The 15,860-nt window shown below is 42.7% G+C and overlaps 2 protein-coding genes across 9 annotated transcripts in view; one reads left to right on the forward strand and one right to left on the reverse strand.

The window, feature by feature from the left end:
* Positions 1 to 6,856, reverse strand: part of tmem251 (transmembrane protein 251) — a 10,274-nt gene extending 3,418 nt beyond the window's left edge. Inside the window, exon 1 of one of the 2 annotated variants that reach the window (XM_021612223.2) lies at positions 6,696 to 6,856. The gene's annotated coding sequence lies outside the window, so the exon portion shown is untranslated. Of the gene's footprint in view, positions 1 to 3,741; positions 3,913 to 6,695 lie in introns of those variants that run through there. The other variant, XM_021612222.2, reaches the window with a different exon arrangement.
* The window catches only part of itpk1a (inositol-tetrakisphosphate 1-kinase a), a 63,641-nt gene continuing 52,035 nt past the window's right edge, over positions 4,255 to 15,860 (forward strand). Inside the window, exons 1-3 of one of the 7 annotated variants that reach the window (XM_021612218.2) lie at positions 4,255 to 5,231; positions 5,326 to 5,451; positions 6,199 to 6,319. In XM_021612218.2, coding sequence (XP_021467893.1) covers positions 6,225 to 6,319 — 95 coding nt within the window. In that variant the 5' untranslated portion in view covers positions 4,255 to 5,231; positions 5,326 to 5,451; positions 6,199 to 6,224. Of the gene's footprint in view, positions 5,232 to 5,325; positions 5,452 to 5,697; positions 6,320 to 15,860 lie in introns of those variants that run through there. The other 6 variants (XM_021612221.2, XM_021612220.2, XM_021612219.2 and 3 more) reach the window with 6 other exon arrangements.

The following is a 15,860-nucleotide window of genomic DNA, read 5'->3' on the forward strand; positions in this document are numbered from 1 at the left end:
TATTTCAAACTTTTTAACAAATCAAAAACTGAAAAATTGGGCGTGCAAAACTAACTCACAGCAAAAAAACGTAGGAAAGCAATCCAATGTTTGTTGCCTAGACTTTACTACAAATGACAAGTCTTAAGAAAAAAACAATACCCTAATATTGCAGTTAGCCATGACAGCCTTTATAATAGAATGCTTGTGACCACACCCACATCACCTTCTCACCCATCTCCGTGGTCAGGCTTCTCACCTAATGTTACCGTTCAGGGGACACGCTGCTGCTTCATGCCGACGACAACAGTGGTAGACCTGATCACCGACAACGATGGGACAGCCTATAGGGAGGAGGTCAAAGACCTGGCAGTGTGATGCCAGGACAACAACCTCTCCCTCAATGTGAGCAAGACAAAGGAGCTGATCGTGGACTACAGGAAAAGGAGGGCCGAACAGGCCCCCAATAACATTGACGGGGCTGTAGTGGAGTGGGTTGAGAATTTTAAGTTCCTTGGTGTCCACATCCCCAACAAACTGTCATGGTCAAAACACACCAAGACAGTCCTGAAAAGGGCATGACAACACATTTACCCCCTCAGGAGACTGAAAAGATTTGGCATGGGTCCCCAGATCCTCAAAAGGTTCTACAACTGCACCATCGAGAGCATCCTGACCGGTTGCATCACTGCCTGGTATGGCAACTGCTCGGCATCTGACCATAAGTCACTACAGAGGGCAGTGTGTACCACCCAGTACATCACTGGGGTAAAGTTTCCTGCCATCCAGGACCTATATACTAGGCGTGTCAGAGGAAGGCCCAAAAAAACAGTCAAAGACTCCAGTCACCAAATTCATTGACTGTTCTCTCGGCAACCGCACGGCAAGCGGTACCAGAGCGCCAAGTCTGGGACCAAAAGGCTTCTAAACAGCTTCTACCCCCAAGCATCTAATCATACGGCCACCCAGACTATTTACATTTGATCCCCCCCCCCCCCTTTGTTTTTACACCGCTGCTACTCTCTGTTTTTTAAATATTTGATCTATGCATAGTCACTTTTACCTCTACCTACATGTACAAATTACCTCAACTAATCTGCACCCCCACACATTGACTCGGTACCAGTACCCACTGTATATCGCGTCGTTATTGTTACTTTGTGTTACTTTTTATTTTATATTTTTTCCTTTAGTTTAATTTAGTAGATATTTTCTTAACTCTATTTCTTGAACTGCACTGTTGATTAAGGGCTTGTAAGTAAGCATTTTACTGTTGTATTCGGCACATTTGACAAATACAAATGTATTTGATTTGATCATGAGCTGGTCAGTATGTGTTGGCAATCCTTTCTAACAATCCTTTTTTTTTCAAGATATCACGTAGAACTGCATAAGTGTTGCTCACCCCTTTCTGGAGGACCGAGTTGTTATTAGAGTTTGAAAGCTAAAGAGAAGGGAAAAATCTGCCGTTTGATTGCAAATATGCCAACAGAGACGAAAAGAGAACACACAGAAGGCGGTTGTATAAAACACCTGTCTCCGGATTACATCTTCAAACTAAGGACAACCATGGCATCCGTGACAGAGGGAGAAGCGTCCATCCACATATACGGTAAGATAGTCTAGCTAGCTACATTTCCAGATATTACACATTTCTAATTTTATCAGAAAGTTGTTTTAATTTCAAGTTAGGCTAATGTTAGCTGGCTGGGTCCCTAGCTAACATTGTGTATGATCTGTATAGTAATATTATTTATATCTCAGAGACATTTGCATTGCTAGTTTATAGCCTAATTTTAGCTAGCTATGTTATGAGTTGGGATTATGGTTCATTGTTTAACTAGCTAGCTAGATGTCTAAACAAAAGACTCCACTACTATGCAAGTAACCATTTCAATAGAATGTTCATGATGTCACTGCGACAACTGTCGATAGACGTAGCTGGTAAATTCACTCGGGCTATCTACTCTGATTTCAGAACTCTCTCGTCTGAGTGTAGAATAACTGACAAATTTACGAACGCTCAACAGCCGTTGAACATGGCCAGTGTCAGTAAATGTTGGCAGAAAAACAATTAAATTGTTGCCAGCAGCACAGTTGCAGTCACTAATACTGTGGATAACATAAAAACAGCTTAACCAACTCTGCTAGGGTGAGTAAAATGATCAGAGTGACCTGTTCTCGCTTTTGTGTCTGGAAGTAGCTAGCAAGCTAGCCAACGTTAGCTTGGGTGCTTGGCTGCTACTGTTAGAACAGAACGCTTGGATGAACCCTACTCTTCGGCCAGAGGATCCAGTGTGCGCGCTGCCATGGATAAAGAGCCAAGTTAGCTAGCTAGTTGGCTGTCAAATCTTCATATGACAGATGCTTTTCCACTCTGTTTAGCCAGCTAACATTAGCTATCTAGCCAGCAATGTGCAGACAATCCAATGCCAAGGTGATGGACTAACTGACAAACACTGGGATAAAGCCAGCTAGCTAACGTTTATGGGCTGGGCCGCTTCTTCAGGTAGCTCTCTACAGCACCAGGCTGAACACTCCGGGAGCGAAACACTCAATTTACGAATGGACAATCTGACAACGTATACGAACACCCAGAGCACACTCTGGCACTCCAGATTAAATTTACAAAACACACCTGTAGTATAAACCAGCCTTTAGTCTTGAAATCTTTGGTTGTTTAGAACATGGCCTCGCATGTGAATCCTTAAAAAGATAGGTGGGAAAGAGGGTGTGAACGATGCTGAGTGGATGTAGACAAAGAAGAGCTCTCCAGTAGGTGTACCAAAACATTCAAGGGCCATTTTCTCAAAAGTGAGGTTACAAGTTGATTAACTTTCAAAGCAGAATTACTTTCCCATTGTTCCTCATACCATTTTCTAGCTTGGAGGCTACAAAAGATCGAAGGTCAGTCACATATAGGATTCGTAGTTATTTGACTTTGTGCGATTAATTTAACAGCTATGAAACAACACGGAGGAAACACTTAATACTGCTTATGCGGCAGTTATTTTACTATAAATGTGATCATACCAAACTTTTTTTTTCACAAAGGCGAGTGAAATGCTCGCACTGTAGAGCCCTGACCACCCGCCAACGTGGCTGATGAAATATACATTTTACCCGCCAATGCTAAAACCTACCCGCATTTGGCAGGTGTTAATTTTAGGCCCTGTTCATCAATCATATTATCTCTCTAGTCTAGTCGAAACGTTGCTGATGCCACGACCAGGACAACGCGCATCCGGCGTGAGATATGGCACGGAAAATGTACCTCAATGGCATTGCACTCCTAATTATCCCAACTGACAAATAGAGAAGATTAAAATACTGCTAGATTTTAATGACTGCTAGTTTTTTTGTCAGCATACTTGGCTAGCTAATGCTACAGCAGCCCATTTGATTCGACAAGCCTTCCGGTAACTACTCACGCCCAACGCTAGGCGTCGCATTTTCATAGAATCCAATGGGCTGCTATAGCATTAGCTAGCCTAGAATGCTGACGAAAACCTTGCTGTATTTGAATCTTCTAGATTTGTTAGTTCGGAAAATTAGGAGTACAATGTCATCTCCCATCCCTGGATTGAGGTACATTATATCTCGCGCCGCGTTACGACTAGAGAGAGCATGTAATTAACATCTAGTCGGATTCTGGCTAACTAGCTAGGCAGTTAGGTTAACGTAAGCCTAGTTAGCTGAAATGGTAGACCACATGATTTGACAGATGGAAAGTGTGTAACATTAGCTAGCCATGAAGCTCACCTTTCTTTACATGACAAACAGTTTCGTTGACGAGGCAACTTGCTGTGATTTCATTTTAAATCCATGTTCATATTATTTCATAACCCCAGGCCATTTAATAAACCAACAACAACACCGATTGCCTTTCTTCCTTGTCATATGACTGACCAGGGATATTAGAAAATGAGATAATGCCGCGTTCATGACAACTGGGCACTCGGAAATCTCGGACTTCTGACTTCAGGTCGGAAAGTCTTGAAAGATTGTTTCCGACTTCCAAGTTGGGTGACCGTTCACAACGAATTTTCTTTGTCGGAACTCGGTTTTTTTCGAGTTATATTGAACGCTTGGAAGTCGGGGTTTCCGAGATTCCAGTTGTTATGAACGTGGCATATATGCCAACAGGAAATGAATGGAGAAATGTATAACGCTCCGCCCAGCCGTCAGTTTGCGTCACAGGTCGCTAAACTAATCGTCGCGTAATCCCTTCTAAAAGTCGAGAAACCTGCATAATTTTCCTCGAAAGTACAAGTTAATTATCTAAAATCCTGGAAATTATGTTTTAATATTGAGCTTCTTGTTCGTTTAATTCGTGCTCATGTTGGGTTTTTGACTCCTTGAAGACGAGAGATCATTGTCCGAGTTTTCCTAGAATGCACCGTACTGACTAATGCCGGGTTCAAAACAACTGGGAATTTGCACATTTCTAACTTTAGTGCTTTCAAATCAACTGACACTCAGATTTAAAAAACGAGCTCCGAATGGAAATAATTGATTTGAACCGTCATCCAACTCGGAATTCCAATTGGTGAACTCGGGCCTCTTTCTAGATTTTCGACCTGCAGATCACTGACGTCATGGTTTGACGTTGTATTATTCCGAATTCCTAGTACTTTTGAATGTGGCAAATGTACGGACAATGTGAAATCCATGTATATGGGGCCTAATTTATTTATTTAAATTGACTGATTTCCTTATATGAACGGTAACTCGGTAAAATCGTTGAACTTGTTTTTGTTATTTATAGTTACAGGCATGTATTTTTTGGTAACTGGTGACGACCCGATATTCGGGATACAACAGCGTAACAAAAGTTGAAATAAGATCTGTTGCTTGTGTAGGCTACTAGAATATAGTCTTTTTAAGGGCGATATATACGTATTTAAGAAGGCACTTCATGCACGCAAAATTGTATGCATTTGTGTTGCACATCCACATTCATACAGTGCAGCATGCCATGAAAATCATTCCAATATATAGTCTACCCGTTGTCTGTCAAAAGTATAGCCTACCCCTAGATGTCGCTATGTGAGCAGTGCACCTTAGCCTAGTAGTCTACCGCTATTATCTTTCTACCGTTTTGTGTGGATATCATCCAACAATCATCAACGTTTATTTAGACATTGTGCACAATTTTGACTATGTTCACTTTTGCATATTTTCCCCATTTCACCCACCTCAATCTATGGATTGAGTGATTTGACAACTGAGCTGATTGTGTCACCCAATAGGTAACTTAATTGGTGCCTCCTCCCACTGATGTGATAGCACGCCATTAAAGTTTATTAAAAGCTTTTCACAATTCATCTGGGCTTGTTATTATAGGAATAGCGTCCAATGCATCATATTTTCTGAGCTGACCATTTGGGCATATCAGGTTCTCTTGCAATTATTTGACTGGTCATCTGAACCAACAATCAAGGAACCTGTTGCGGTGAAGACCAGATAAAGGTACGTGGTGTCTAATTTTGTAGGCTAGCAAGTATCAACCTAAAATAGCCTATTGTTGTTATATTTCGGTGGTTTCTGGGCTACAATTAATGACTATAGCCTAACACTAATTTGAAGAGGTTCTATGCATTTTTCCTATATTTCATAAACAGAAACTGATCAAGTTACTTTGTACAAGTCCAATATCGGCCACTTCCAAAAACAATCGAGCGCTCTCGGTCTCCCCCTCTGCCTGTGATTCAAAGCAATGGAGTGCGCATTTTTCCTGTTCCTATGCGCACAACAGACGCTTGCAAGCTCGCGGAAGGTTTACAGCACTTGTAGGCCGACGATTTTCAGCCACAACAATTCACGGCTGGAGTCAGATTTAGGCTACTTCATCCGATAAACATCAAGAAATTAATTAGATTACTTATAAATGACTCGTGTGTAAAGGCATTCAATTTCTCAAAGCAAATGTTTCTGGCACGGAATATCGGCACTTTGTGCAAGAGAGCGACAATTGGAAGGGAAATCATGGTCAATTAGTTCCATGCACTAAGGATTGTTGGTAACCAGATTTTCCTGAAATACAGCTGGAGTAGCCTATGGTGCATACCTGGAATACATATCTTGTCTAGGGTGTTTAAAGGTCTCACAGTTTGCAAGAATGAAAACATTTCAGGGGAGAATTAGCTATCGTTGGCACAACAACGGCAAGAAGAGCTGGCTTTTATGAATAACTATCTTTCATTATGTCATTGTCAGCAAGGGCACCAACGCATAATATTGAGATGCAGACTCTTCTGAAGGGCAGAAGAGTGGGCTACTGGCTCAGCGAGAAGAAGATCAAAAAGATGAATTTCCTGGTATTTGTGGACATGTGCAGGTAAGAACATTTAACAGGCTATTAGCCTACCAATACATTATGTAACCAGGAACGTATTCGTGAAGTTAAGCCAATAGTTTTCCGTCACTTCACAATGGTTTCACGACTTTAACCGTGTGAAACCTGTTGCTGAAATGTAGGCTACAGGGCTTTGCACCTATTTATACCACATTCAATTACACAGTGGTACGGGACTCAATGCTCGACTTGGACTGAAATAGGTGCCGGTTCTCATTTTGGGCGCCACAACTCGGCACTATTTTAAGCCAATGTTCCATAATGTGCAGGAACTCAAGCATTAGAAAATGTGTGGTGTGTTCCTGCCCAAATCAATTCATGTGCTCGCTGAACGCAAATATCGAGAAATATCACATACTTATTTCGGTGATCATGTTGTTCCTTGGAATCTTCAATAGGCTATAGCGCTGCCTTCTAGAATGATAGTTTAGTCGTTTTCCCTAGTCGGACATGCATAATAATATCAATGTGATTAGATTACAGTCAGTGTTTTTCATCCAGATTTTTCCACTTCGACCCATCGCCGGGGTGCTGCAGCAACCCCTAAAAAAATCTGAATTAAAAACAAATAATAATGTATTTTTACCAAAAACTTCAAGAAATTGCAGGGTGTGGCAAGCTTGTCTTAACATGTATTCAGAGAGGCTACCTGGCAGACAGGTTTTACTGGTTATTCAGATGGCCAATGACGTTTTACTGAAGCCAGTGATTGGACATGACAAAGTCCGGTCCAAAATGATTGGCACTCTTGATGAAGATGAGACTGTATAAAATAAATTATACAAATACTGGACTATAGTGTATGCTCCAACAAAGTGGGAAATAATATTATTTTGTACTAATACAATTTCTCAAATACACTGCTCAAAAAAATAAAGGGAACACTAAAATAACACATCCTAGATCTGAATGAATGAAATATTATTATTAAATACTTTTTTCTTTACATAGTTGAATGTGCTGACAACAAAATCACACACACATTATCAATGGAAATCAAATTTATCAACCCATGGAGGTCTGGATTTGGAGTCACACTCAAAATTAAAGTGGAAAACCACACTACAGGCTGATCCAACTTTGATGTAATGTCCTTAAAACAAGTCAAAATGAGGCTCAGTAGTGTGTGTGTGTGGCCTCCACGTGCCTGTATGACCTCCCTACAACGCCTGGGCATGCTCCTGATGAGGTGGCGGATGGTCTCCTGAGGGATCTCCTCCCAGACCTGGACTAAAGCATCCTCCAACTCCTGGACAGTTTGTGGTGCAATGTAGCATTGGTGGATGGAGCAAGACATAATGTCCCAGATGTGCTCAATTGGATTCAGGTCTGGGGAACGGGTGGGCCAGTCCATAGCATCAATGCCTTCCTCTTGCAGGAACTGCTGACACACTCCAGCCACATGAGGTCTAGCATTGTCTTGCATTAGGAGGAACCCAGGGCCAACCGCACCAGCATATGGTCTCACAAGGGGTCTGATGATCTCATCTCGGTACCTAATGGCCGTCAGGCTCCCAGCCCCCCAAAGAAATGCCACCCCACACCATGACTGACCCACTGCCAAACCGGTCATGCTGGAGGATGTTTCAGGCAGCAGAACGTTCTCCACGGCGTCTCCAGACTCTTGTCACGTCTGTCACATGCTCCGTGTGAACCTGCTTTCATCTGTGAAGAGCACAGGGTGCCAGTGGCAAATTTGCCAATCTTGGTGTTCTCTGGCAAATGCCAAACGTCCTGCACGGTGTTAGGCTGTAAGCACAACCCCCACCTGTGGACGCCGGGCCCTCATACCACCCTCATGGAGTCTGTTTCTGACCGTTTGAGCAGACACATGCACATTTGTGGCCTGCTGGAGGTCATTTTGCAGGGCGCTGGCAGTGCTCCTCCTGCTCCTCCTTGCACAAAGGCGGAGGTAACAGTCCTGCTGCTGGGTTGTTGCCCTCCTACGGCCTCCTCCACGTCTCCTGATGTACTGGCCTGTCTCCTGGTAGCGCCTCCATGCTCTGGACACTATGCTGACAGACACAGCAAACCTTCTTGCCACAGCTCGCATTGATGTGCCATCCTGGATGAGCTGCACTACCTGAGCCACTTGTGTGGGTTGTAGACTCCGTCTCATGCTACCACTAGTGTGAAAGCACTGCCAGCATTCAAAAGTGACCAAAACATCAGCCAGGAAGCATAGGAACTGAGAAGTGGTCTTTGGTCACCACCTGCAGAACCACTCCTTTATTGGGGGTGTCTTGCTAATTGCCTATAATTTCCACCTGTTGTCTATTCAATTTGCACAACAGCATGTGAAATTTATTGTGAATCAGTGTTGCTTCCTAAGTGGACAGCTTGATTTCACAGAAGTGTGATTGACTTGGAGTTACATTGTGTTTAAGTGTTCCCTTTTATTTTTTTTGAGCAGTGTATATTTTGTTTAACAATTAATAAAATAAGCTAGGTGTCAAAATTATTGGCACCCCTGTTTTCAGTACTTTGTGCACCCTCCCCTTGTGAGTATAACAACACTTAGCCTGTTTTATTTAACCTTTTATTTTGTCAAGGAGTCATACAGAGTCCAAGGTCTCTTTTATGAGCCCAGAATTAGAGAATGCACACATCAATATAAATACAAAATTCCCAAAAGAAAGAAAACACTGTCAAAAACCACAAACACATTCACCAGTAATACGGTTTTATATTGAAGAACTCATTGGGAGGGATCTGCCCTTTCCTCCATTGCGCTTATGGACTGCCCTCTTCAATTCAAACCCCAGGTTTTCAAAGGGGTTCAAGTCTGGAGACTGAGATGGCCATTACAAAATGTTGATTTTTGTGGTCAATTATACATTTATGTGTGATTGAGGACATTGTCTTGCTGTAAGATCCACTTGTGGCCAATTTTCAACCAGGTTTTTGGATAAAATGTCCCAATACTTGGTAGAGTTCATGTTGTTAACCTTAACGGTCCCAGGACCAGTGGATGAAAAATATCCCACCACCATATTTTACGGTAGGTAAAATATTATTTTATGCACAGGTTGTTTTTAAACCACTCTTGTCCGCATTTCTTTTACACTTTGTTCCGTCACGTGTGTTACCTCATTAGCTTGTTAGCTTACAACCTGGTAACTTTACCAGTATATCCAAACATTTGGGGGCACAGAAAGAAAGGAAAAGTGATGGCTTCTTCAGGAGATCAATAATCATACCAATGAAAGAATGCGATACTGTATCTTGCATCTCATCACAAACTTGGTGCTCTTAAAGAGACTGTGAACAGTTTTCAATGCAATGCATCATTCAATGCAATAGTTTTTACATAATGTAAACAAAACAATATTCCACAAATGACATTTCAATGAGAGGTATTTGTATCAACATTTTAGCAAATTTATTTGCATGGTTACAAATTAGATTCTAGGGCATATGTGCTTCAGATTTAGCTATAATTCATACACTCAATCGATTTTTAAAAAGTCGTATTTTCTGGTGCTCTTAATTCTGTTGTGCTACTAATGAAAAATGTTATTTAGAGCCCTGTGCATGTTACCTCATTTTACATATCCCAGTGAAACAGGAAGCTATGGAAGGCCACAATTCTAATGAGATTAACTTAATATCAATTAGAATGATAATGCAGGTTTAATTGATTTTATTTATAGGTAACTTAAGGATACCATTACCTTTGACGTCTCATTTTGAGATTTATTTTAAACAATCTTTCTCTGAGCAATTGTATTTGTATAAAATACAGTTTTTTAAAATACAAATTCAGAGCTTTGTATGTTTATCTTCTACAGTATTTTTTTGCATGTCTTTATCAAGGGTGCCAGTAATTTGACCCAACTGTACCTCGGACTATGCTATGGGCAAGTGCAGTGTTCAGCCCTTCTTATTGTTAAAGCCAGGAACTGAAAAGTGAATGTGGCAAAGTACTGGAAAGTCATAGTCTTTTGCTAAAGTGGGTTTACCCTACGCCTGTTGCTCTGTAGGTAATAGACGTTATTGGCCCAAGTTTGCAGCCTGGTCTCAAGCAGTATAGTAGTGTTAAATGCCGAAGTTGGGAATTTCCTCTCCATGACGTTTAACACATCAAGAAATGTCACATGGCTCAGCACTTAAACCCATGCATGTCGCGCACACACACAGTGGAGAGCGTTCTCTAAATACTGTAAGGCATCACTATGTAAAGCCACTCCTTCAGATGGGGGTATGGATAAGAAAGACTAAAGGGACAGTGTCACTGTTCCTCAACCTCCACGATAACAACACTTCTGGTCTCCCTTTTCAGCAATGTTTACCCTGTGGTTCACAACCTATGGGCAGGCATATTTTACTTGAACTGATTAGATTGTTGTGGTTGTGACTTGTCAAACACTTCCTGTCTCTCTCTCTGCAGAGCCGGACTAGCGCACGGTGGGGGGGGGGGCCTTAATGACACCTTCACTTGGACCAGCAAATATTTTCACATGACCCTCCCCTTGTACTGTAAAATAATTGAACACCCTCCCCACCCTCAGAATTAACTCAAATGTTTACGACCCAAAATAACTTAACACTGTTTCTAAGCGTGGCTATCGACGTTACCACTTCAGCATTTTTAACAGGTCTCTTTCCATTCATCAACTGGCCACTGAACAGTTTGGATTGATTTTTATGTCAGTAAAAAAATTGATATCAATCATGACCCAAGGTATGTGGATACTCGTGGAACATCTCATTACAAAATAATGGGCATTAATATGGAGTTGGTCCTGCCCTTTGCAGCAATAACAGCCTCCAATCTTCTGGGAAGGCTTTCCGCTAGATGTTGGGACTTGCTTCCATTCAGCCACGAGCATGAGTGAGGTCGGGCACTGATGTTGGGTGATTAGGCCTGGCTCGCAGTCGACGTTCCAATTCATTCCAAAGGTGATTGATGGGGTTGAGGTCAGGGCTCTGCAGGCCAGTCAAGTTCTTCCACACTGATCTCGACAAACCATTTCTGTATGGACCTTTCTTTGTGCACGGGGGCATTGTCATGCTGAAACAGGAAAGGGTCTTCCACAAAGTTGGACGCATAGAATTGTCTAGAATGTCATTGAATGCTGTAGTGTTAAGATTTCCCTTCATAAGCAGTGGGTGGCGCAGTGGTCTAAGGCTGTGCCACAGGAAGATTCTGGGTTCGATCCCAGGCTCTGTCGCAGCCGGCCGCGATCGGGATGTCCATGGGGTGACGCACAATTGGTCCGGGTTAGGGAGGGTTTGGCCGACAGGGATATCCTTGTCTCATCGCCCACTAGCGACTTCAGTGGCGGGCCGGGTGCAGTGCACGCTGACCAGATCCCGGGTGTACGGTGTTTCCTCTGACACATTGGTGCGGCTGGCTTCTGGTTTGGCTGTGCATTGTGTCAAGAAGCAGTGTTGCTAGGTTGGGTTGTATTTTATTTTTTTTTTACCTTTATTTAACCAGGCAAGTCAGTTAAGAACAAATTCTTATTTTCAATGACGGCCTAGGAACAGTGGGTTAACTGCCTGTTCAGGGGCAGAATGACAGATTTGTACCTTGTCAGCTCGGGGGTTTGAACTTGCAACCTTCTGGTTACTAGTCCAACGCTCTAACCACTAGGCTACCCTGCCGCCCCGTGTTTCGGAGGACGCATGGCTCTTGACCTTCGCCTCTCCCGAGTCCGTCCGGGAGTTGCACCGATGAGACAAGACTAACTACTACCAATTTGATACCACGAAATTGGGGAGAAAAAAGGGGTAAAACATTTTTTTTCCCCTTCATTGCAACTAAGGGGCCTAGCCCAAACCATGAAAAACAGCCCCAGACCATTATTACAACTCCACCCAAATTTACAGTTGGCACTATGCATTCGGGCAGGTAGCGTTCTGCAGGCATCCACCAAACCCAGATTTGTCCTTCGGACTGCCAAATGGTGAAGCGTGATTCATCATTCCAGACCACGTGTTTCCACTATTCCAGAGTCCAATGGTGGCAAACTTTACACCACTCCAGCCGTCACTTAGCATTGCCCATGGTCTTAGGCTTGTGTGTGACTGCTCGGCCTTGGAATCCCATTTCATGATGTCCTGATGAACAGTTCTTGTGCTGACGTTGCTTTCAGAGGCAGTTTGGAACTCGTTAGTAAGTGTTACAACCGAGGACAGACTATTTTTACGTGTTACAAGCTTCAGCACTCTGCGGTCCCCTTCTGTGCGCTTGTGTGGCCTACCACTTCGCCGCTGAGCCTTTGTTGCACTTTTGACGTTTCTACTTCACAATAATGGCACTTAAAGTTGACCGGGGTAGCTCTAGCAGGGTAGAAATTTGACAAACTGACTTGTTGGACAGGTGGTATCCTAGGCCTGTGCCTGTTGAAAGTCACGGAGTTCTTCAGTAAGGCAAATGTTTGTCTGTGGCGGTTGCATGGCTGTGTGCTCGATTTTTATAAATTTGTCAGCAACGGGTGTGGTTGACAGTGGCCGAATCCACTAATTGAAGGGGTGTCCACATACTTTGTGTGGAAGAAAAGCCTAGGCATAACCCCAGAGAGCGAAATGCTGGTGGCATGCTACAACACCGACATGCATTTCTTGGTCAGATGGCTACTGCATCTGCTTTACAGGAGGAGGCAAATTCGTTTAATGTATTACTGTTAGTTTATAGGATTAACTCTGTTTCAGGTCTACCAGACTTCCTCACCTCAAGTTCAACTGTCGGAGTCAGTTGGAGCACCGGGGTGCACTGCCGTTATATCATAGGCCTGCAGTAGCTAAAGTTGAATAGCCACACTATACCAAACCTTCAACGTTTCTAAACTTTAGAATATCAAAACTAAGTCAAGCCAATATTTATAAGGAGAATATGAGCAGTAGCTTGAATGTAAACCAAGAAAAAATGCACTATCCTCCCCTGTGCACAATTGTTTTTTTGTGTGTGTCCTCCTGAGTGGCGCAGTCGTCTAAGGTACTGCATCATAGTGCTAGCTGTGCCACTAGAGGTTCTGGGTTTGAGTCCAGTCTCTGTAGCAGCCGGCCGTGACGGGGAGACCCATGGGGTGGGGCACAATTGGCCCAGCGTCGTCCAGGTTAGTGGAGAGTTTGGCCAGCAGGGCTGTCCTTGTCCCATCATGCACTAGTGACTCGTGGTGTGCCGGGTGCAGTTCACGCTGACATGGTCGCCAGGTGTAGTGTTTCCGAAAAATTGGTGCTGGCTTCCGGGTTAAGTGGGCATTGTGTCAAGAACCAGTGCGGCTTGGTTGTGTTTTTGAGGACGCATGGCTCTCGACCTTCGCCTCTCACGAGTACTTACGGGAGTTGCAGCGATGAGACGAGACTAAGTACGAATTGGATACCACAAAATTGAGCAGAAAAAAAGGGTAAAAAATATGATGTATATAACAGACAACCCTCCCAAAGCCCCCAAAAAAGTTTGACAACCCTCCCCTATTTTTGGAACACCTCTGCCCCCACAGTAATTTTTGATCTGTCTTTTAGCAATAGTGGCAGTGACTCAAGTGGACAGCAAGCAAACAAAATAATAAAAATCCAGACCCTTTTCCTTCAAAATATTTGCTTTTAGAATGTCAGGATATTGTTTAAAAAAGAGGAAATTAATCCATAACCAGGTAATGGTTGGAGTAATGAATTATTTAAAAAAATTAACTGTAAATGTAATCCGTTAAATTACCAGATAAAATATTGTAATCAGATTATAGCGACATTTAACTAGATTGCATTTAAATTCAGACAGGATGTTTGCGAAAAAATCATTCAACGTTTTGTTTTCTTAATGACTTTCAAATCAGCATTTGAAACGAGGTGTATGTTGAGTCAGAGACCACTATGACACACCAAATGCATTTGATGGATCGCGGGAAAATAGTAGGAATATGCTCTTCTAGGCTACAGTCCAAGCTAGGTCTTCCAATGGTTCAACGGATGTCGGCATCCAAAGATATCCAAGTTGAGTAAACGCTTGGTGGTAAGGACGACCGCAGTGGTGTAGCCTATGGGAAGAAATGGATATCACTTATTATTTATATCTACATAGCGCATTGATATGTCGCCCTGCTGCTCTCTCATTTAGCTATTGGCGCCTTAGCGATTGTGGTGGATGACTTAACAAATGTACGTGTATTTTAACCCAATAATGGATGAATTGCTTGAATGTATGCTGCCTATCAATCGTTGTATTTAACTATTGGACAGCCAGTGAAAAATATGCTTTTGCAACTGCTGCATAATGCAGAGCCCAACCTATGGAATAAAATTGAACTGTGGTATTGTGTTCATACTGTCAAAAATGAGTTTAATTCAACAAAACCACAAGTGGGGCACATGCTAAAACTTGCCACTTGATAGTTAGTTGCTAAATGTTTTGACTTTATATATTAATAATATATTCTTCAAGAATCAATGGGTGTATATACAGTTCATTCGGAAAGTATTCAGACCTCTTAACTTTTTCTACGTTTTGTTACGTTAGCCTTACTCAAATGGATCAAATCGTTTTTTTTTGTCTCAATCTACAGTCGTGGCCAAAAGTTGAGAATGACACATTAATTGTCACAAAGTTTGCTGCTTCAGTGTCTTTAGATATTTGTCAGATGTTATGATGGAATACTGAAGTATAATTACAAGCATTTCATAAGTGTCAAAGGCTTTTATTGACAATAACATGAAGTTCATGCAAAGAGTCAATATTTGCAGTGTTGACCCTTCTTTTTCAAGACCTCTGCAATCCACCCTGGCATGCTGTCAATTAACTTCTGGGCCACATCCTGACTGATGGCAGCCCATTCTTGCATAATAAATGCTTGGAGTTTGTCAGAATTTGTGGGTTTTTGTTTGTCCACCCGCTTCTTGAGGATTGACCAAGTTCTCAATGGGATTGTCTGAGAAGTTTCCTGGCCATGGACCCAAAATATCGATGTTTTGTTCCCTGAGCCACTTAGTTATCACTATTGCCTTATGGCAAGGTGCTCCATGCTGGAAAAAGGCATTGTTCATCACCAAACTGTTCCTGGATGGTTTGGAGAAGTTGCTCTCTGAGGATGCCATTCTTTATTCATGGCTGTGTTCTTAGGAAAAATTGTGAGTGAACCCACTCCCTTGGCTGAGAAGCAACCCCACACGAATGGTCTCAGGATGCTTTACTGTTGGCGTGACACAGGACTGATGCTAGCGCTCACCTTGTCTTCTCCGGACAAGCTTTTTTCCGGATACCCCAACCGATCGGAAAGGGGATTCATCAGAAAAAATGACTTTACCCCAGTCCTCTGCAGTCCAATCTCTGTACCTTCTGCAGAATATCAGTCTGTCCCTGATGTTTTTCCTGGAGAGAAGTGGTTCTTTGCTGCCCTTCTTGACACAAGGTCATCACCTCACTGTCCTTTCTTGGGTGCCCTGAAGCCTTCTTCACAACAATTGAACCGCTCTCCTTGAAGTACTTGATGATGTGATAAATGGTTGATTTAGGTGCGATCTTACTGGCAGCAATATCCTTGCCTGTGAAGCCCTTTTTGTGCAAAGCAATGCTGGCGGT

The sequence above is a fragment of the Oncorhynchus mykiss genome, chromosome 8 (genome assembly GCF_013265735.2).
Source record: "Oncorhynchus mykiss isolate Arlee chromosome 8, USDA_OmykA_1.1, whole genome shotgun sequence".
NCBI lineage: Eukaryota > Metazoa > Chordata > Actinopteri > Salmoniformes > Salmonidae > Oncorhynchus > Oncorhynchus mykiss.